This window comes from Gavia stellata, chromosome 8 (genome assembly GCF_030936135.1).
Source record: "Gavia stellata isolate bGavSte3 chromosome 8, bGavSte3.hap2, whole genome shotgun sequence".
Classification (NCBI taxonomy): Eukaryota; Metazoa; Chordata; class Aves; order Gaviiformes; family Gaviidae; genus Gavia; species Gavia stellata.
In genome coordinates, this window is record NC_082601.1 from 31,059,548 (window position 1) to 31,082,772 (window position 23,225).

A 23,225-nucleotide genomic window follows, 5' to 3' on the forward strand; every position below is an offset into this window, starting at 1 on the left:
TCTCCTTGAATAAAGGAAAAGATGGAGGTGCCAACAGTCTGCAATCAAGATAATGGTACTCATAACTTTTGCATGTCTTTTTCAAAGACAAAGAAAACTGACAAAAAGTTTTATTCCTTGGTCCCTGTAACTCTTCTATTGAGTCGAGAGAGATTAACATGTCTAGAAGTATTACTACTTAATAATTGGAATGATTCTTGATGTTTAATGGTGGTATGTAGTTAACTTAGCATCAGAAGAGAATGCCTGGCATTTGTTTCTGTCTTACAAAGTCAAGGGTCTCTGCAGATGTATCAAGGATTACTAATAACTGCAAGAGGGTTTTTTTGCTTAAGTAAATGATTCTCTGCAGTTTGAAGATTTGTGCTCCTTTATGGAACATCTTGGTCTATTTTAGCCCAGTTTAATGTAGGGATAGCATTCTAGGAGATAGTTATTACAAGTCATCTCAAAAAGAGGCAACCAGTAATCAGGAAAAGATCTTTAAAAGTGTCTCCACCAAAGGTAATATTCTATTAGGCACCAGGAAGTTCCTGTAGAAGAGAATCCTTTTAAGTTAACTGTGTTTTAGGAGATACTTGCCTGTGGGGCTCATAATCAGGGTTCACTGAGTTTCATTTTTGTAGGTGCTTAGACATCTGCATTCCAGAAACAGATGATTCTTTTGATAGTGAGTACATTTCCAGGCTTTCCCAGTTTGGATACTCAATAATTCTGTCTGATGATTGAGGCAAAATCCCATCTGCAGAAATTTAGCAGGCAAGTGCCTGTATAAATTCATGCATAAGGAAAATAACTCAGTGAAACTAAAGTCACATAAGTGTTGGTAATGTCAAGGTCTAGATCTGATAAAGGAAACAATTTACTGTCAATAGCTATAAAAATTGTGCTCAGGAGAGAAGTAAGTAAAGAAGGACTTCCATGTTTAGGTTAGCTGTGATGACTGGATGATAGCAGCTGGTGATATTGTCCACAGTAGTGAGTACTCAGCTATTCTTGGTCCGCTGGATAAGCTTTAGTTTTAAGAAATTATTATTTTGACTTTGGCTGATGTAACTTTAGAAGCTCCTAGTATCTTGGTTTTATTTCAACATTTTTCTTATATTACAATATTACTCATTGAAACATGCTAAGTTCATTGTTGTAAACAAATAAATACAAAGGGAAGTCTCCATTTACAATTGTATTGTATGATTACTTTGTCACTAAAAAGCAAAGAGACAGCTTGTGCTTACCAAAATATACAAGAGTTGAGAACTTACTTTCCTTTGACATTCAGTGGGAGTCAGGCATCCAACTCTTATGGTCTCTTTCAGAACCCTTATAGCTTAATAAATCTAACTCCTAGCATTTGGTTTAGTATTGTATTAGTGCTGTTTATAAACACTGTGTTTCTTGGGAAGAATGTCATATATCAGAAATGATCTGTTGTCTTTTCTGAGGTAAAATTAAGTTCCACGCACTCACAAAAATCCTGTTTGTATCTAGGCCTGACTTTATGTAACTTCTTATCTTACCCATTTGTCACTTCTTAGTTTCTGCTTCCTTGAGACTTTAGAAAGACACTGGATTTTTCATTTTTTTCACTGTGTTAGAATACTGTTCCTAACAGATCAAATGCAGATCAAAGAATGGTTCTTCCCTTTTCCTGGGACATGTTGTGTGTGTCTGTGACAACAGTATGTATTTGGCAGGAATTTGCATTTTCATTGGTGATATTCTCCAAAATGTCTGCACTTCTTGAGTGGAGAAAAGCAGATGGTCCCTGGCCCAAACAGTGGGTCATCCAAAAGAAAAGACTATAAAATGAACAAGGCAATTTTTTGTTTACCTCTTCTCAGTAGGAGGTACGAGCTTGAACCCAGACTGATATGTGTGAGATTCCTTGTGTGCTTTTCTCACAGGTCAGTTGAAAATTGCTAGTATTGACCTTACCCTGCTGGTTAAAAACATAATAAAATAAAGCTCTTATGCAAGAGTTGATTGCAGGAAACAAGCAAAGTACAGAGAAAATGGGTGTGTTTCTTGGAAGTATAAACTGAGGAAAGGTGCTTTTGAAAGGCCTGGGTCACTGTTTGTCTTTGGTTGGTCTTCTATTTGAAATGAAATGTCTTGCACTTTTCTGTTTCTTGGGCTCAGGTATATCTCATGTTCTGACTCTAGTGCTACAAGAACTGAGTTTGCTCTGTAAAAGAGATGCCAATGGTGTTGGCATGTTATATGACCTGCTCAGATCGCGCTGGCTGCAAGCACTTTTAAAGGTAAAGTAATATTCAGCTGAGAAGGCACATGTTTCCTAGAGAGCAATCTCTAGGGGTTAGCTACTTTATTTTGCCATATCAGGACAATAAATGCTTATTTACACTAAGTGCTGGTAGTCCTAATGTCAGTCCTAACATCAGCAGTCAAGTGAACAAAACCACTTTTGCTTTAAAGAAAAAAAAAAACTCTCTTTCATAATGTCCTAGACATTAAAGCTCTTCTACTTTACACATCCATATTAAGGCCAGGGAGATGGAGACATGGGCTGAACACAGCACTGCTCAGCTGTCTTTTCTATTCTTAAATCTCCCTATCGCTATGCATCCCACTTTTTGGCATGGACACTTGTGAAATTGTATTTTTTTTTTTTGTTTTGCCCACACTGATTTGATAAGAAATTGAAGATTTTATGTTGTTATAGAACAGAGTTTTGCCTGCTGTTTCTCTTGAGCAGAATTGTGTCTCTGAGACAAGTTCTGTACAAATTCTGCACAAATTCTGCTTTTCCTCTAACAAGGATTTTTAGAATCTTTAGATTTTAAAGAAAAACTTGCAGTGGATAAGAATGTCCATAAGGTCATTTTAAATATAGCGATTTATTTTGTTTTAAGCTACATTTACTTCGTTAAATCAGGCCTGTAACTAAGGGAAGGAAGCAAGCTACAAGTCAAAATTGACACTATCAGGCTATTGTCCTGTGTAATCAGCTTTTCTTATTGGAAAATTCAAAACTACAGAGTAACTGTCTAGCTGGATGATAATATGGAAAGACAATGAATTATAGACTCAATTCCAGATGTATTAGATGTTAAGGATTGAGATTGCAAGCTTTTTGGCTCTAGTTGGACTGAGAAATTCCTAGAAGTAAAATATTGTCCTTTGTGTGTTGTGTATGTATCTATTTAATCATGTGAAGAGATCATATCATCATTGCATTCTCTTGTCTATCATGGCATGTAATAGATTTATGAATGCCTCCAACACTACCTCAGCAAAAGACCAGTTCCTGTCACGCTGCAGGCACGTGCATTGACGCGTGAGGTAAGACTGTGTATACATAGTGTATTGTTTTACTTACTGATACCAAATAAGTCAATTTAGCTGCAGATAACAGTGATCTGGTATTTGTTTTGTGTCTCAGGTCTGAGTACTCTATAAAAACTTGAAAGATTCTCTCCTCACACATTTGTCAAACTACTCAACTCTTACTGTGTTGAGAGGGGGGCATGAGAAATGCGTACAGCTGTGATCACTAGACTGCATGAGCCCTGGCCAGTGTAATGAACACACAAATTACTTATTTTAACCACTGGCCATATATTTTTCTTCCCATGTAACTGTGTGGTTCAGTGTTATGGCTACAATCAAACAGTCTGACATGAGTATTTTGAAAAGCTTTTTGGATTTTTCTAATTATAATAGCTGATTAATTCATAAATTTCTGAATTAGAGAGTTAATGACTTAAGTGGAGAAACTGACACTAGTGGTGAAATTGGTTGAGGCACAGGAGAAAAGACTAATTTAGAGCACATGGCACTGTGCCTGAACTAAATTAAGACTGGCTGAGTGTTGTGCAGCTGTGGTCATATTGTCCAATTCTAGAGCAAACCGTATGGATATGCTCAGAGTCATATAATGTGGGGGGCTTAACACTCTGACCATACCATATTCCTCTTAAGTTCAGTTTAGAGCTTTCTAAGTTAATCATCTTCCAGAACCAGTTTCTGGTGCTTTCTCTCTTACGTTTATCAGGTGGTAGAGTTACTGCGTGAAGCCCCTCAGTCTGGAGAGATCAAAGAGCTAAGACGACTACTGCGAGCTCCACACTTAAAGGCAAGTCCTGCTTAAGGAAAGAAGTTGTTTGCTGTCTGCAGCAGGAAAGGAAACAGATAACTGGCTGTTCACAAGAATGGGCAAAGAAGCCAGAAGAGACATAGTTTCCTCGTCATGAACTAACCTAGTTGTGAAATCACATGTGGTCTGTGTATCTGAAGTACCTGCAGTGGGCTGCATTTTATTTAAGGGCTATGTTTGAGAGAGATGTTTCTTACAAAGTTAAATTCTGAGCAGTTGACGCAGACATATAAAACCAAATTTTCCTTGTAATTGTAAAACCTGCATTCTTTACCCTGCAGTTCCAAATAGAAATGTTTCATCTTTTGTAAGATTTTCAGAAGAAGCAGAGAGAGAAGCTGTTCTTAAAACTTCGTTTCACAGTTTGAATTTCCAAGTGGAAAGAAGAAAATGTCAATGTGTGAAAGGGATCTATGTTTACGTAGGAACTTATTCGCTGATTTCTGTTTTCTGAGCAGTCACTGTTTAAAGATGTTCAATTGTATGATCTTTGCTTATGGGTTGGTTGGTTTGTTTGTTTTTGTTTGTAACAGGCCATGCTATCTGCTCATGATACTGTGGCCCAGAAAGATTTTGAACCAACCCTTCCACCACTGCCAGACAATTTACCTGAAAATGAGGAAGCTATGAGGATTGTCTGCTTAGTGAAAAACAACCAGCCTCTGGTGAGGGAGCTTTCTGATGTCTGTTAAATTATTTTAACATACATGAGTATTGATAATGCATCACATGCATATTGGTTTCTTTCCAGGAATGTCACAGAGACTATGTACATTCTTGTCCAGTTTTTGCAGAATCACAAGAATTGTTGAGGTTGGAAGGGGCCTTAGGAGACCATCTAGCCCTGCTCAGTGCAGGTACAACTAGAGCAGGTTGTTCAGGGCCTTGTCTGCTTGCGGTTTGAACATTTGGCAGACGTTTTTATCTCGTATAACTAAAATGCAAATAGGATTGAGAGCTATCCTTTTGGCCAAAACAGTAAGGAAGGGAGGAGAGGCGCTGAAAGGTTCTTTAGAAATCATTTGCGCTTGTAAGTGGAAAACGTTGTATAGCTTAACTAATCTGTTTTAGGAAAAGATAGCTGTAATATTTGATATAGAAAAGGTTTCTTACAGTCAGTCAGTGAAGTTACTTTAGTATGATGGAGGTTGAAGACATTGAAGGACTTAGTACTAATAATGTTATGTTATTGCTAGAACCGTGTGGTGTTAAAAAGGCTGTATCTTTCAGTGCCTTTTTGTCATTGCAAAAATTAGACTTTTGATGTGAATAGAAACTTATGGGGTTCTTCAGTGATCAGTGTGTTTTTTCTTTTTTTTTTTTTTTTTTGCCAGGGTGCCACCATTAAACGCCATGAGATAACAGGTGACATAACGGTTGCCCGTGTGATCCATGGTGGGCTAGCAGATAGAAGTGGTATGTGTGATTTGAAACAAAGTAATACAAAAACTTGAAGTAGGATATTTGAAGTAAGATAAAAGCTTAGCTTCTACAATCAGTCTTCCATTATAGAGCAAGAAGATGTGTACATTGGACAGCACTGTAAAGAGCGATACGTTGCAGTGACTTTGATTCTGCTTTCATTAATTTTCAAATGAATGTGCTACGTTTAAGTTGAGGTTGAGGTACAAATCCAGTTTTCACCATGTATTCTTGGCACCAATACCTGGATAAGTCTATCATGAGACTGATCAGGAATATCGCAGACCGCAGTGTAGAATGAATACCAGCAGCTCATTCCCTAGTGGAGAAATGGAAAACATCAGTAGTCTGTGATTCTATAAGATAATGGGCTTTAAGGAATATGTAGTAATACTTCTTGGCACTAGTCTACTAACACTTTAGTAACATTAGTTGCTAAGCAATCTTCTAAGGAGTTTCCTTGGAAATGTTACTACTTTGTCATCCTAGAATTGAATGTGTTCCTTGGGAAATGAAACATAATTAAAATGTAAAACATCAGAAGCAAAATTGAACTGTGATCATTATAAATAGTTCCTTTTAGTATTTTCTGGCCTTTGTATCGAGAAGAAAACCCAAACTGTAGACAACAGCTGATTAAGTTCCTAGTTTGATTAACATTTTAATTGAGCTGAAGGAAAATGCAAACAATATTGTGAAGAGTTTGTAAAGGACAGAGAGGAGTCCCAAGGCCTCCCACTGCACCTGGAATTTTTAAGGGTCTGACTCCAAGTCTCACAGCCTATTAATATAATGGGTTTAGCTATAATAGGTTTGGAAATTACTTCGGGAAATGGAGCTATATTAAAATGTTTCTGCTACTTTTAAGGCAAATTATCAACAGAATGTAAACATGTTGTATGGGGGAGGTGGAAGGAAACAAGAAAACTGAAGCATACAAGCTTCTTGTGACCCACGGAAGTCTGCAGTCCTATCCAGGGGCAATATAGCTTAAATCCAAAATGTCTTCCCGCATACCTGGTGTATGGAAATTTTTAATGCTGACTTCCAAACCTGTGGTATATCTGTGTGTCCCTGCCTCACCTACCCAAGGATAATCCATGCTATGATAAAAACTTCGGCTGCTGCTTTCATCCTTGTTTTCACTGCAGGATTGCTGTATGCTGGAGACAAACTGGTGGAAGTAAATGGAGTTCCTGTTGAGGGACTTGAGCCTGAGCAAGTTATTAATATTCTGGTATTGAATCTTTTTTTCTACCTTGTACCTTAAGGGTAACTGTATGCTGTTTCTTTTACACACGCACTTGCACACACTTTCTCTTAGAGGAGAAAGTCTGAAATTTTTAACAGAAAATTCAGATTGTTTCCTTACTGTGGATGAAGTTCACACTGCTCATGAAATCAGAATGTATGAAACCAGAATTAAATCTAACCCGTGTTCCAGACAATTGTGGCTATTCCACCTGCAGCTTCTAGGAAAGTATTAATTCATTAAAACTTTACTGATTCATACTTTTTCTAGAAGTTACACTCAGTTAATATTCCACAAGAAGGTAGTGGAAACGTGCTATTCTAAAAAGAGTCCATGTTACAAAATGCACTAAAGCAGAGTGAATCAGCTTGTAAGCTACATACCTAGCCTTGCAAAAAGGCAGTGGTAATTACTGTTGTCAAAATTCTCATGAACAAATGTGAGCTGTCCCTGCTACTTGCTCATCATTTTGCCCACAGCCTTTCAGGGTTCTTCACTGCAAAGTGTTAGTGCCCATCAGTAAGGTACTGCTGTATGTAATCAGTATCACGTCTTTCTATGCTTTATTTCCCTGGTTGTACTATTTCTAGGTATAAGAAATCCAAACTCTATTGGAATGCTTAATTCTTAATTTTTTTTTTCCTCCCCCTCTTACATCACTTGTCTAACCAGACCCTGCTGCTAATTTAAATTAGATTTCAGTAGAAAAGTTCAGTATGAATTAATGTTTAAATTATATATATTTATAATGAAACATATATTTCATTGAATTAAAAATATTTAGCAAGACTTTGAAGTTTCATTTTTGAATTCCCTTTTGAAAAAATACAGTATTGTCATATTGACTCTGCCTAAATTCTATTTGTAATGTAGACATTATAGTAACCTCAAAGTCGTGGTGTGTTAAGTTTGTGCTGCCAATGTTTGGTTATTACCAGTCATATTTTAATACTTCTTTAATTATTTAGGCCCTGTCTCAGGGGACAATTATGTTCAAATTAATTCCAGTTTCTGATCGGCCTGTCAGCAACCAAACAACAGTAAGAGACATTCTTTTTTCTGGATTGTTACTGCAAACAGTTACCCCAATAATGTCTAATGGTGTGATACAAAGAAATAGTGTTGCTTAGAAGTTTATTGCAATCCTTAAAGCGTTGCTAGCCTTTATGGATACCTCTCAGCTGACATCAGTATGCTGTTGCTGAAGCAGTAAAGATAGTAAGCTGAAATATAATTGTGTTAAAGGTAACAAAGACATTTTCAGAGTCATCTACAGGTTGAAGGTCAATTCTTTTCACAGTGTATGAGATGATTTTTTTTTTTCCTCCCTTAATGAACAGATAGGGTTTGGGGCTTGATCTTGTTTTTAAAACTTGACTTCATGATGAATTGACTTAAGTAGCAGCAATATCTGGCCCTGTGATTATAAAGCTCATGTTGTATCTGTTCTAAACATGGCTTCCACTTACTCGTGTATATCTTCTTTACCAGCTCTATGTGCGAGCAATGGCAGATTACTGGCCCTTGCAGGATCCTGCCATACCATGTGCTGATGCAGGTTTGCCTTTTAAGAAGGGTGAAATACTCCAGATTGTGGACCAGAATGATGCTCTCTGGTGGCAGGCCAGGAAAGTTTCAGATCTCAGTGCCTGTGCTGGACTTATACCCTCAAATCATCTTCTTAAAAGGTAAAGAAGTCTTAATTTTTCTGTTTTCCAATTCGAAAATTAGCCAGTTATTCAGACTTTGCTATTTAAAATTTTCATAAGTTATATAGCAGTATGATTCAGAGTGACACCTGACAAACATCTTTCCTCTTTCTGTTCTCTGACTTCTTGTTCTCCTTCCCTTAAGAGTGCCTATGTGAGAACAAGCTTTTGAAAGCACCTATATCATCTTAAATTGACATCTAAGAAGTTAACAGCAGTTGCCTAGTCTCTATGCTAGTTGCTAAGACATCTAGCGGAGTGTAGCAGTTGAAAGATGGGTGGAAACTAAGGGCCCTGACTGTTTTGGACCATGATCTATGATTAAAAAAAAAAAAAGGTCGGGGGGGGGGGTGGCAGGAGGGGAGAGTGGGATACTAAACGTATAGTATAAGGACATAGCTGTATCAAGGAACAGTATTTTTTTAAAGATGTTCTGTGAGGCATGAGTGACCTCTTCAGCTTTCATCAAAACAGAGTAGACCAGATTAAAAAAAGGAGAGGAGTGGGGGAACAAGAAAACATGCTCGAGGAAGAACAGGGATCCCTTGCCTATTATTTTCTGCATAAATAGCCCCTTATTTTTACACTACATGCTTTCAGAACCAGAGTAGTTAAACTGCTGTAGCACACTTTTTGGTTGGTTCTCTAACCACATGTCCTGTCTGTGTTACCCTCAGGAAATCATAAGGCCATGCAATTGTAGATTATAAGCTTTGATTTGTACTATATGTAAACCTAACTGTGGTCTGTATAATGAAAGTTGAAATCAAACTAGATTGTGATTGAGGGTGCAAGCAAGAGGTTCTGTGTAGTAACAGAGGCAATAGTACTACTACCCTTAGCAGTAGCACACTCTCCTACTTCCAGGAGTCTGTACCACAGTATGGCTTATCTTTCTGTCCTTATATATAAACTCAAAATACTGTAAATACTTTTGGGGCTGCTGTTTTGGAAATTGCCTTTACATAGTTCTGATAGCATGTCGGCTTTCTTTCAGGACTTTGCAGTGGGCTAAAACATTGGTAATGTTTCCAGTCTTGGTGTCTTCTATCAGCTCAGTACTGATTGGTCTTATGTGTAAGCAGTCAATCTGACTGGAGCATAATGTGCTTGTAGACTGTTTTGTTTCTTTAACAGTGATTATATTTATTTCTGTGTAGGAAGCAGCGAGAATTCTGGTGGTCTCAGCCTTTCCAGCCCCATCTCTGTCTCAAATCATCAATGTGTGAGTGAAAAGCTATTTGAATGGTAGAGTAGGAAAAGAAAGGTCTTGTGTCTATTTCCAGGGATACCGAAATAAAAGCGCATACAATACAATTCAATTTAATTCAAAGACATTGATTCCGGAGCCCTATTGTAACCTCAGAAGGTTACCTTGCCAGGAAGATAAATACTTAATGGTAGTTGTACCCTGATGGTGGTAGTTGTTGTTTCCAGTGTACTTGGGATCTGACTGTGAGAGAAGATGTGAATTCAACTCCTTCTGAAGTCTATAAGAACTAGGAGAGCCAATTCTCTCTAGGAGAATTGGGTGTGAATAAGTCTGAGGTGACAATTGTACTAGCCTGGCTTTCCAGGGACACAGAAAACAGTTCTGCACTGGAAGATGCCATGTGATATGTTTAGAATGTTTCTTTGTCGTCATAAACTATTGAGAGAAAGAAAGAACTTTTTCCCTTGAGGTGTAAGACAAGCTGTGCTGCCCATGAGTTTATTCGTGGTGACAATCCAGAAAAATTACCTTCTGCCAGCTATAACTTTCTGTAAACATGCAATTATTCCTAGACAAAAAACATTCTTCCTGTGTTCTCTCTTCCCATTTTCTTCTGTGGTTCTTTATACTAGTATAAAACTATTTTTTCTCTTGTGGTAACTCCCAGATTGAGTGTGTGTTACTGCCTAGGATTCTTCTCGCACTGCTGCTTTGTTCGTTAGAGCTGGAGCTCTCTTTCACCATAATTTTATTGCATTTTAACTGCTTCAATGGACATGATGTGGGCAGTAAGCACTGTGGAAGAAGGTAGGAGTTTGTATGTGGACAACATTGCATTCCTGTACCTGGAATCAATATAGCACATGGTTTTGCAGGCTTTTTAAAAAGTGTCAGAAATGAGGCAGTTTGGTAAATACATGCAAAAGAAACCCAAGTTCCAGGCATTTTGTGTGCTTAGCTTAATTGAAATAAAGTCTTTCTTCACTTGAAATAGTAGAAGCTTACATTGTCTTAAAGTGGAAACTTAAGCTATGCGTTATCTGGTAGGGAACTGACAGTTGGGATGGGTTGCTTTGAGGAAGGAAATACTCCTTTTTCCTCTTTCTCTTTTCCTCTCCCTATTTCCTCACCCATCTTCTGCAGCTGACCTGAGCAGTTCCGAGACAGTATTTCTTAAAAGTATACATGTGGGCAGAATATGGTTGACAGATGCTTAGACAATTGCCCTGTAACTGGAAGATAGCTCCTACTGGGCCTATCTGGAGGGGCACACAAGAACAGAACACACAAGCAGTGCATATTGTGAGCCCATGAGACTGCCCGAGCCCACGAGATATCATTTCAGGGATATGAATTGATGTGGCCTGGGGATAGAGGGGGAGCTGAATCAATCTTTTCTTCTCCTTTTCTTCCTTGTAAAAATAATAATAAAATCAACCAAACAAAATGCTTTCCTTGAGTGAAGCATATTGGAAAGAAACACACTTATAAAAGCTACAGGAAAGAAGGGAGTGAGTGGAAAATGATATTCTGTCATGGTAATACTTAATAAATAGATTTCTAAAGGATAAACAGAGTGACAGCCATGTTAAACCTCTTATTATTTCAAAAGGAGAATTCAAGTTAGACATGTTTGCCTCTCTGCCACAAGACCTTCAGAGCACTAATTGAAGTAGAGCCTTTTGCTCACTAAAGACAGGGAACATCAGTAAGTTGGAGCTAAGAGTGTTAAAATCCTTAAAGATGTGTAAAGCTGATCTGAGCTTCAAATATTTTCTTTCTGATGTCTGAGTTCAGTCTTATAAGATCTGCAAGGCTTTTTCCTCCGCAGTGTTTTTCTGATTCACGTGATTTTTTTTTTTTTTTTTTGTTTCTTGTGTTGATCTGTAGAGGATGACATGCAGATTGATGAGAAGTGTGTGGAAACAGGTAACTGAATTCACTTGAGATTATTCTATTTGCTTCAAGGTAGTAGCTAGTTAAAGCCTGGTTTTGTTTCCCAGATAAAAACACTCATTCTCCTAGTGAACTGAATGGTAGAAAATTCTATTTTTCATACCCTGGAAACTTCATCCTATATTAGTGTATTAAAATGAGCTATTTGCCATTCTGGTGTACAGTGCCTATAGTGAAGTGTTGTGCCGAAAAGAGGGACTACCCCAAAAATATCTGTCTGAATGAGATCCAACCTCTTTGATTCAGGTTTTGGACTGTGGCTGTAATGTTACCATAGTTTTTTGCCTATTGTAGATTTAATGCCACAGATGATTGTAGTCTTGGAGAACCCACACAATTCATTATCAAGAAACTGATCTCAGGAGAATACGTTTTTAGGCACTGCGCAAGAATAGTTTTTTACATGTAAATAGTACCTCTGAGGACGGTTAGCTTGACTTGCTCCCTAAAGCAGCACAGCTCATTCTTCCTTCTCCCGAAGTAATTCAGAAAGCTCTCATGGAGGGATGTCATCCTGTAGGACTGGGTGGAGAAAGACCAGACGGTTAATTCGAGCATGGCGAGCTATATTTCGGCACCTCAGTGCAGAGCGAAGTGGGGAAAGTATGTGTGAGACAGACTGATAGGAGCTGGAAAATTGATTTCTGATTCTGAAATTGCACAGGAGGAAAATAATTAAATTTTGAATTTATTTAATATCTTTGCTATCTGGATGACTAAACAAGATGAAGAAACATTTGAGTCTGGTAAGTTCTTCTGACCTAACTCCAAATTCCTTGCTGTTGTTCTACTACGAGAAGGGTGTCCAGAGACAAGCAAGTGTCTTAAAAACAAGCAGGTGACAAAAAAACAGAATGCCATTTTAGCTTTAGAAGCCATTCTGGCTTGAAAAGCCATTATGTAAAATCCTGTTGCCCTAAGTCTTCCTCTTGCTCTCTGATTAACTTAGTAGTAAGGTTTTTGTCCTGTTATCCCACAAGTGTGGGTGTTTCTTCTCGTGCATCAGTACCAGATCTGTTTATCAAATCCTAATCAGTTATACCCGTGCAAGCTGTGACAGCAGGGGCTGCACTGATGTCAGTGGATAATTGGATTACCTTAGGGTAATGGAGGCCTGAATCCCCAGTGCCTGTAGGAGTTGATGTGGTAAAGAGGAGAGCTGATTGTGTGCACGGCTGGCAAACAAGAAACAAAAATGCTTTTATAAAAGGAATGATTTATGTATAAGACATACAATTAATCAGTGGGTTTTTTAACCAAGCTGGTTTTGGGGTTGGTTTTTTTAGGGAACAGCTACCTATTTACAGCATATTCAGAGTTCTGCAAAACTTAAGTCTTCTAAAATAAATCATTTTTCCATTAAAATGAATCTACTACTGCTAAACTTCTTGTTTGAGATATTTGGTAATCCTGTTGAGAAAATGTCATCCCACCTTACATGTGCTCCTCTCCACAAGGTTTCTCCTTGCCAGCTGGACCTTCTCTTATCACAGGTGGTTTATTCTCTTCCACCTCTCAAGCAATGCCCAAAGCTTTTTAAGACAGAACCAGCAGGTCTACAGGGCAGTCTTGTTTTCAGGCTAGGATGTTTCTGGTAACTGCACTTGGGGATTACTCTTGCAAATCCTATTCACTACTCAGTGCTGAGTCAGCTCTCTGTTGTATCCGGACAGTCAGAGGAATAAAAATGCAAATATTTGCTATCCTACATTTTACTTTAAATTAACCAGTAGTTGAGCATCTGTGTGATGTATTTTGCAAGTACAGTACTGACATAGATGAATCTCTCATTCTTTGGGAACTAAGAATTCATGTTCAAACAGGCATATTTTAGATTTAAAGCTTGTAGTACCTATTTCCTAAATGTATTGGATGATGCTGGTTGGATTTTTTTTTTAATCTTAGTATATACTGTCTTCTCAAAATTAATTGTTTTATGCCTGTCTCTATCTGAACGTGCAGAGGAGCTTAAAGAAGGTAACATTAACTTTTTTCTCCCTGTCTCCTTTAAGCAGTAATCTATTAGAATTTATCTGTGTTTATTGCATTACCAGGAACTACCACTCCTCTTAAAATACCTGGTAGCTGAATTGTTTGTTCCTTGCAGGATTCCATACTGCACTCCATACCATAGAACAGAGGGTAGGTAAAGCAGAAATGCTCAAAAAGATTTGACAGCTCAGAAGACCTGAAGATACAAATGATACAGGCATATGTCAGCTGAACAGGACTCTGAACTTTGCCCTAAATGAGCAGTTTTTTCTACAGTCATGAACAACGAGTTGTTAGTAAATGTAGAAATGTAGCAATAAAATAGTCTTTTAAAGGTACAATAGTGACGAACGTATAGATGTGAAAGAATAGTAAATAAGATGCATCTAATTTTGTTTTGATACTTGCATGCTTATGAGATAACTGTCAATCAAAGAATCTAGCGCTACAAAATAATACATCCCATGCTTTGCAAATGAAAATAATGTTCTTGCTGTGGAACAATTACTGCCTTTAAAGATATGCCTGTGTCTTCTGTATCTTATTCATGCTTTAACAAGGCCTAAATAAAAGGAATACACAGCTTGGATAACTACATGCATGATTAGAGGAAAATTAGGAGTCCTTTTTGAAGAGAATCTAAACACTGCTGACACCTTTTTTTTCCTTAGTTGTTTGTTTTCAAATCACCTTTATAAAATAGTTTCTAAACTGTTAGAGCATTGATCTATTGGGAAATTGATATTTTTGAGCCTTATAGTTTAGTTTTTATCTTACAGAAATATTGGTCCTTTGAATTGGACATTGGTTATGTGACATATTTGAACATTTCATATCATGGAGTATTGTGCTTTTTTAGACTAGGCATGGTACTTCCCTATGTTTACTGAAATACTGTTTTTCATTTGGGATCAGCAGTAATTGTTAGCCATCTAGCTCTTAAGCTTTCACTGTTCTTTTTTTATTTCATGAGTATTTGTTCTTTGTATTCTAGAGGAGGAAGAATTTGGTGAATTTGGTCAACGAGTCTTTATTGGTACGCAATGACTAAAGATAAGTCTAAAGATAAGTAAGATGTTTGGGACTTGATCTAGATTAAGCACCTGTCTGAAGTTAAATAACATGCTTTGTTCTTTATTTCGCCTAAAGACTTACAGAATTGAATTCTACTTGCTCTGTTTTCCAAGCTTCAAGAAGTCACTTTCCTCCTACTAATGCTTGTTCTCTCCATTTAAATCTCTCTTCCTGTTAGGTTTCTACTGAGACCTGGCCCCCACTATTTTAACTTGACTGGCTGTTAAGATGTCCCTTACTTCACGATTAATTTTGCTAGAGCGTAATGTTGTTCTGTTGTCTGTCATCCATTGAGAATAATCATGAGGGCTTTCATTAGAAAAGTGGACCTAAAAGTCAGGCTTTCAGAGTTTGATGGTAAGGTGGAGCTACAAACCTATCCGTATTACTAAATCATAGTGACCTTTAAAATATTTGGATTCATTCTGGAGGCTGGAGCAAATGTTCCCGATTTGCTTTAGGAGAATGAACCAGCTACACTATCAAAAATCAGTTGACCCCAGTGATGCTTTATGTGTCCAGAAACTTCTCCTTCGGCTTGTTTTGGGGATCTTTTGGGGGTCTTTGATTCTGGGCTAATTTTCAGGTGATTTTCAGTGAGATTTGACCTCTTCTTTCACTGTCTTTTAATGCTCAGAGGTTTTATCAAGCTGACATACCAAGTACAGCAATGAAATTCACTTTCACTCTGCAAAAAGCTCAAAAACTCAGTATGTTGTGTGGCTTAGAAAGAGACACTCTAGACTAAAGCACTAGTTGCCTGCATCTCAGGTGTATTTTCCAGTACTGATGTCTTTGCCCCTTACAGCTGGCTTCCGTAGAAGTATGCGCCTGTGTCGCAGGAAATCCCGGACCAATCAGCAGTCATGTTATGCTCGGTGCCCCAGCAGCTGTTACAGCACCCTTGCAGCTCCATATGAAGAGGTGGTTAGGTACCAGCGGCACCCAGCAGACCGGAACAGACTAATTATACTAGTGGGTAAGAGGTTAATTACTTTCTCATGCAAATTTCAGAACCTGTAACGAAGGGGAGGAAACGCTCAGCTGCCGTGGGCTTATCCACTGAGGCTTCCTGCTGCTGACTGCAGCGATTGCAGCCTGTGCAGGTAGCTCTCAAAGCAACATTTCAAGAATTATTGTCCCTGATTTGACCCCCCCTTGTTGGTTTTAGTTTAACGTATGTATCATCTTCTTTGCTTGAGACAGTGAATGTTTTAAAAAATAATAACAAAGTCCCCAGAAGAAGCCATACAGTTATGAATGCTGGTTGATAATGGATTTTATTAGTGAAATGGTTCAGTTTTATATTCAGTTGGGACTGGTACAGAAAGTGATGAGAAAACATTTGTAACTTACTAGAAAACATCCTTACATGGAGGCATTTCTACAGCCAGTGTTAAAGGCATGGATATGGCAATGGTAAGAAGACTGTTTAAACTCCAGCCTAGAAAAATCTTAATCATGGGCAGTAGGGAAAGCTAAAAAGATGCCTTTAATAATGCTTGCTATAAGAAATACTGTATTAAGTGGACTGCAGGCTCTCAAGTAGTCTTTATTGCTGGTGACTTAAAGGAAGCTCTTGTTCTGCAGTGTTCCATGATCCTGATAAAGCAAACTGGGTAAAGGCAAACCCTATTGTCCTTTCTAAGTCTGGAAGTATTTGATGATAATTTTTTCTTTTAAAATGGTATTGCTGAGATGCCTACTGGGTATGACTATATTGCTGGGAGGTGATTTGTACCCTGCATCAATCAAGATGCTTCAGTCACTTCTGGTACATTTTTTGGGAACTTCCATTTCTCTTGTGTGTGTATGCAGTGTGTTAGAAAATGGGGGGTGTGTATGCAAAAAGTGCCTCTGTCAGTAATATTAGTTGCTTTTCCAACTTTTCAGGTCCTGCAGGAGTTGGTGTGAATGAGCTAAGGCGAAGGCTTATCGCAAGTAACCCACGAGAGTTTCAAAGTGCTGTACCTCGTATGTAATGTTCTTCCTCCTTCCCCCACTATTCCCTTCAAACGTGATTAGGAAATGTCAAATTACCTCCCTCTTGCCTTTGTGTATTCATACACTCTTTGCTGTGTGGCTGTTTTTTCAGCTGTACTGCAAACCAGACTTATTTGATTTTATAAGGGTTAGTTTAAAATACTATCTTCTTGTTTTGGCAAATCAGCCAAAGCTATTTTCAGGTTACAGCTCCTGAAACCCTTAAAGCTTTATGTAGCAGTAGAGTATCTGCATTATTTTGTTTAATCTTGATGTTTGCTTTTCCTAGATTTAAAAATAAGAAAGTTTCTTAGGAATATTTTAAGTTAATGTTTAAGTGATCAGATGTAAGAATGAAGGCAACAGAAGTTGGTGCTTAATAGGCTTTGCAGCTTTTCCTTATTAGCCTTCTAGTCACAGATGAGACTTACACAGCTTAATTTCTGACGTAATAACTGAAATTGTTTCTACCTGTGCTTATTTGGTTCTTGTGTTTGGATAACCAAACAGGAAATGTATGACTCTGAAGCTGGTTGAAAATTCAGGGATTCTTTTGTGCTTAAGATCCCAGATATGGGGAAGGTGCAAGTGTGGAAAGGCTTGTGCGATGTTTCTGGATGAACTTTATTCAGTTTTACCTCAGAGGAGTAAAAACAGTTGTGCAACCAGTTCCAAAGCAGTTCCTGATTAGTTTGAGTTACAGATATTTGGATTAAACCACTCTCCTTCCATTCCAGAAATACAGATGTTTTTTGCTAATTTTCAAGGACTTGCCACTGGGCAACCAGTACAGTAGACAAGGCTTTTGCTCTGGATTAACAAATGGAAACAACTAATTTTATTACTTATGAAAAGACTGATTTATAGTCCTTCATGAAAGTTGTCTCATTTTCGTTTATAAAATTACAAGAATTTACTCGCAGTTGATTTTTTTGTGTGTGTATATCTCATTTTAGACACCACTCGTGTTCAGAAGAGTTATGAAATGAACGGTCGTGAATATCACTATGTATCAAAAGAAACTTTTGAAAACATGGTGTATAGCCACAGGTAACTAGGAGGGACAAATCACACTTTTGTGACTTAAAATGTAACATGATGCAAGAAAAGACAGTTTTGTAGTTAGGTCCCAAGTCTGGGCTCCTCCACTCATACTTACTGTGCATGTTTGTTGTAAATTTTGGTCAAACTACTTGAGCCCATGGCTTCAAAAACTGTGTTTGTGCAGTTGCAAATAAGCTCCTCTACAATTTAATCTCAGAATCCTTCTAAAAGAAAGTGGGATCTCTAGTCCTGAGCTCATTTGATGTGCTTGTAAGTTATGAGTTTAACTCTTCTGGAAACTGGACCGCTTTTTAAAATTGAGCGGTGAGTCAGACCTCTTCCTGATCTACAACCTCATTGCAGAATCTCTGCAGTGACATCTCCATGTAAGCAGCTGAACTGTAAGGGTCTGCTCCTTTCTATGCATCAATAATCCCTCTGCTAAGGCAGACGAGCTCAGCACCAGAAGCTACATTCCTTGAGCTGTGCCAAGTGCTTTGAGATCTTCTGATTTATTAAGTTATTATCACTATATAAATGACAAGCATTTTGTCATTAGAATCACAACCTCTAAACACATAATTTGTAACAACAAGATGAGTAAAAAAATGCATGCTTTGGAGACGGCGAACTAATGGTTCTGATTTTGTGCCCAGTGTAGCAGGGAAGAGCAAAGTTTGAGGTTGTTCATCAGTGTTCAGTATGTTTTATGATCATTTAGTCCTGATCACTGGATTACATTGGAAGATTTCGCCCTTAAATGGAACCTTTTTGAGACTCAAGTACTCTTTCATTTTCCTTCTTCCTCACCCCTGTTGCAGAATGCTGGAATATGGGGAATACAAGGGGTACCTGTATGGTACCAGTATTGATGCAGTGCGAACAGTCCTTGATGAAGGCAAGATCTGTGTAATAGATTTAGAACCACAGGTGAGTTGTAAAGGGGCAGGGAATCTACAGTTCGTATCTCCTGGAAGGAAAAATAATTCTCTGTATGAGCTATTGGAAAGCTGTTAGTTGCTTTGTCTTGTTTTTCACTTTAGCTCATCGTGCTTATTAATAATAGGTTATTCTTTGCATGGGTCTTGGGGCAGGAAGGGGGAATACTACAGTGGCAAGTATGTACAGATCAGCATAGTTCATTTGTTTCCAAGTCACCAGCTGCGTTATAAGGTGGAATGGTACAGAAGTGAGTTTTCATACTTGCTTAAAGCAAGGATTATTCTTTCATGTGGAAACACTTTCATGGGATTTCATCCTCCTCCAAGCCCTGTTCGTTGACAGTTCTGTCCTTCTGTTAGCAATCTCTGAACACCCTTTGGTAAAAGCAGCAAATACTAAAGTAATGAAGCAAAAGCAGGGAATTATGTCATGCATTTATTTCTCTTCAGAAGTAACTTAACAGCTGGGAGTAAGCTGCTGGCACATGTAACTAAAAAGCTCTATAAGAACCTCCAGCAAGTGCTTGCTGTGTAGACCACCACTCATCTAGGGGCCACAGTTTGCGAATGTTTACTATATGAGAAAGGGCAGCTTGCACAGCTTCCACATATGCCCTAGCACATATTGGCAAGAGGTGCTTCAAATATTAGGGTGATTACCAGATGTTTCTATGGTGGGCATTGCAAAAACGCTTTGAACGTGATCTTTGCGTTCTTCTGTATTTTTTGTCTTAATTACTTTTCGTACCTCCAACACTTTCAGAACTACTTACCATGCTAATCTTTTCACTTAGACACGATTCACTTTTTTTCTTTCTATCTTTGAATTTGCTAATGAAGATAAGGCTAATAAAGGCCTGAGTTTGTAAGTATCTGAGAGACTTAAAGCTGTGTCCAGCAAAATCTTATTAAACTTCTCTGAATTACTTGCATATTTAGTGCTTAGAAGCTGTTTAGGTTACTGGGTTTCAGCATCGCTTCTAACTGAATGTAAAGAAAGACACCATAACTCAGTAACTTTTAGAGACTTCCTCTAATTATGCAGAGCCAGTGTAGTCAGAGCCTTAGGTTAGCAGTCGTTTTGTGTTTAAAAGTTAAGTTACATGACCTGTGGGGTACTACTCAAAATCCAAACCGCTCTAAGCAGTAGATTAAGCCACAGTATAGTTTTCATTTCATATCTAAAAATGTCCTTGGGTTTCTTCTGCTACTCTTCTAAACAAGAGGGAGAAGAGGGGGGAAAAATGTAATCTTGCTACTTGAACAGATATGCCACTATCACTTTTTTAGGGTGTGAGTTTAAAGGACAAGTTTTGGGAAGGGTGTGAAGTAATAGCATGTAGCTGTTCTTCAGTAACTGCTGTGAGGTAGGAGAATTACTGCCGAGTTGCATACTTTTAAATCTGGTGGCTTGGCCAACTTTACATGCTGTGCTTTTTTTTTCCTCTTTCTAGTTCCCTTCACTGCTTTGCAGTAGTTTAAAAATGCTTACTAACATCAGGAATGTTACACAGCACAAAGATTTCCAAAAACAGGATACCTTCTTCCAGTATGGAGCAATAAAGGTGTACCTTCTCCAAAGGTAGCTCCCCAGCAGTTAAAAAAAAAAACAACAACCAAACATATTTCAGATTCATCTTTAATGTTGTTGATTGTAGAGATCTGTTAATGACAATGTTCACTCACTCACTGGAATTGAAAGCATCTCCTAATAAGGTTACCAAGCAGAATTAAGTGATTGGTATGCTACAGTTGCTTAACAATGTCTGGTCCAGGGATTATTAGTGAGGTCATTGTAAAGTAGGTGTTCCTGAAAAAGATTACTGCTAGGTTTGGAGGTAACAGCGTATTGTAAACAATTGGCTTTTTATGGGAGTAAAACTGGGATGAATAAACTTGAAATACTTCACCTTTTTACTCTTAATTTGCAGGGCATACAAGTAGCACGGACTCATGAATTAAAGCCCTACATTATATTCATCAAGCCATCCAGCATAAGCTGCATGAGGCAGACTCGTAAAAATGCCAGGATGATTACGGATTATTATGTGAACATGAAATTCAAGGTGAGATTTGGGAATTTAAGATATTTAGCTTATTATTCTGGGATTCTGTGTTTAGAACATAATGCATTCTATTACATTAACTCTTTAAAAGGTTATTGTGTCTTTAGGATGAAATCTGGGTTATTCTTGTCTTTTTCTGTTTCTGTTCTTGGGAATTTTTTTTTCCCCTCCAGATTTGCTTTGAAGCAGAAGGGTTGTAATTTGTACCTAGGGGATTGAGGCATTTTGCTTCAAAATGTCTTTAAAGGAGAGGCTATTTTGTATATTTTTGGTTTTAACTGCCTTGTGACAAGATTTGAGTCAACACATACATTTACTGTTTGCACTGAAATATCTGGAATGTGCTTCATTCAGTAATTTAATAAATTTGTTTTCATGTAGTTATAAGAATGTATAGTTATTTCATGTATGCTTAATGACAGTATCAATATCAATTCTATACTAAGTTCTATAGATAAAACACAAATCCTGCTTGTAGGAAATGTGTATCTTGTAGTTACGTGTTTAGTGCACTGTCACAATTGTTTCCATGCAAATCATAATCAAGTTTAGCATCTTAAAATTTTGGAGACCTCAGTCCATAACCGTATATGGAAATGAATCATGATTGCTGTGGCAGAAAGAAACATGAACACTGGGGAAATAAACTCAAATGTGGAATGAGAACACAAGCATTAGTGGATTTGACTTCAGTCCCTAACATCCTCTGCCAGCACTCATCAGTAGAATAACCTTTTTGGGGCAAATGGAGCATGCTGAGACACAGGGTATTTCCTTGGGAAGGCTCTGTTTCAGAGACTTGGAACTGACTGTAGCAGGTGTACTTTACTATAGCAAAGTGTAAATGACAAAGTACACTGGCACTGTCTATTCACCTCTTGTTTACGTGGCCAAAGGTGTTCTGCAGATGCCATGCAGGTTTGTTTCTCTTTACAACACTAAAGCTTTATAGACCTTCTCTGTGTCTCTCAGGAAGAAGATTTACAGGAGATGGAAGATTCGGCTAAGAAAATGGAAGCTCAGTTTGGTCAGTTCTTTGATCAAGTGATTGTGAACGACAATTTACAAGAAGCATCTGCACAGCTGCTGTCTGCAGTCCATTGTGCACAGGACGAGCCCCAGTGGGTCCCTGCAATATGGATATGCTCGGACACTCAGCCCTAATTCTGAACAGCAGGCAGCTTCAGAAAGATTACAGCTTATGTTTTACTTCAAGAATAATCCTAATGTCAGGATTGCAAGAATTTATCTTTGTATGTGAGGGATTTGGAAGAGGATTAGGAAAGAAGCTGCTATAGGAGATATAATCAAACTACGTTCTGTGTAGCTCTTCAGCTTTTTATGTTACAGTTGCATCCACTTTTGTACCAAAAAGGAAATATTGTGAGCTCTCAATTATAAGAATAAAGAAAAATCTATTTTGTTGCATGTATCTGCATAATTTACTCGTACATAGGTACGGAAAATTCCTTTCCTTTGTTTTTATTATGGCCATTCTGGTACTGATACCTGTACATTCTGGAAGCCTTACTGACAAATGATACTCAGTGTTCAGTCCAGAGCATGCTCTTTTAGCATCCTGTCTGGGAGCAAAGAGTGTTATTTATGAAGGTATTTGTTTGCTGCTTATCCTTTTTATCTTTAAGGCAGGAGCAGAGTGGTGGTGTCACAAAAATTACTCTAGAAACCACAGTTATCTTCACAATACATGTAGCACGTCTTTCCTTTTGTTGCCTCAACTCAAGTGAGTAAAAACTGATGTAATACGGATTTACCAACACGGGAAATAAAGTCGGAAGCCCCTTTTCCTATTGATTTGCTCTACGGTAGTATGCTGTCCTCATCAAATGGTGCAGTGCTTGTGTCAAACACGTTCCTCACTCTCTTCACCTCACATTGCAGCTGTCTTGCCCCCTGAGGAACACAGCTGATTATTCTGTTGGCCTACCTTGCGTTGGAGGAAACTGAACAAAAGCAATTTAAACAGTCCAGAAAGAGATATTCAAAGCCAAAGATTGTAGCTTACCAGCATACCTGTTTGTTCTAGAGTCAAGCCTAGTATTCCTTCTTTAGAGGTAAAACGGGAGAGATCAGAAGTCCCAACATGTCACTGGTGTGGGGTAAGTACAGGTGCAGGGTAAGACTAGTGCCAGCTCTGTGCTGCTCGTCCATGACCAGCTCCCTAATTTTGCTGCCTCATCCAGCCTCCGTCCACTCTTTCTCCTTGCCTGTTTTTCATGTGTTTGCTTTACAGACAGATATGCTTTCACTATTAGAAAAGAAAGATGTCCTTAGTTGCATTTGCTTCTTGTGCCCATTTGTGCTGGAACAAAATTTTATAACATTTATTTTCTAATTTTTTTCCATTTACTATGTGTAACTTGATTTTGCAAATTGTCTTTGTGGCTACAAGCTAAAGGAGGCTAGAAACCTTGTTCTCCCACTAACGTGCATTT

The 23,225-nt window shown here is 38.1% G+C and overlaps 1 protein-coding gene across 1 annotated transcript; it reads left to right on the forward strand.

Annotated features, from left to right (window-relative positions):
- Positions 1–22,077, forward strand: MPP4 (MAGUK p55 scaffold protein 4). Its single transcript, XM_059820388.1, has 21 exons — positions 1–55; positions 2,140–2,261; positions 3,226–3,303; positions 4,016–4,096; positions 4,651–4,782; positions 5,452–5,533; positions 6,691–6,776; positions 7,760–7,831; positions 8,283–8,479; positions 9,661–9,725; positions 10,503–10,520; positions 11,604–11,642; positions 12,395–12,415; positions 13,632–13,646; positions 14,656–14,697; positions 15,544–15,714; positions 16,629–16,709; positions 17,675–17,768; positions 18,584–18,692; positions 20,635–20,769; positions 21,742–22,077. Exons 1-21 carry the CDS (start codon positions 22–24, stop codon positions 21,931–21,933), a joined length of 1,866 nt encoding a protein of 621 aa, XP_059676371.1. The 5' UTR covers positions 1–21; the 3' UTR covers positions 21,934–22,077.
- Positions 22,078–23,225: the final 1,148 nt, after the last annotated feature.

What these genes read in the sequence shown, in the direction of transcription:
- MPP4 (XM_059820388.1), top strand. Translation starts at nt 22, where the DNA reads ATGGAGGTGCCAACAGTCTGCAATCAAGATAATG. An exon ending in TGGGCTAGCAGATAGAAGTG is followed by an intron (nt 5,534 to 6,690) that starts GTATGTGTGATT and finishes TTTTCACTGCAG; the next exon opens with GATTGCTGTATGCTGGAGAC. An exon ending in AACATGGTGTATAGCCACAG is followed by an intron (nt 17,769 to 18,583) that starts GTAACTAGGAGG and finishes CCCCTGTTGCAG; the next exon opens with AATGCTGGAATATGGGGAAT.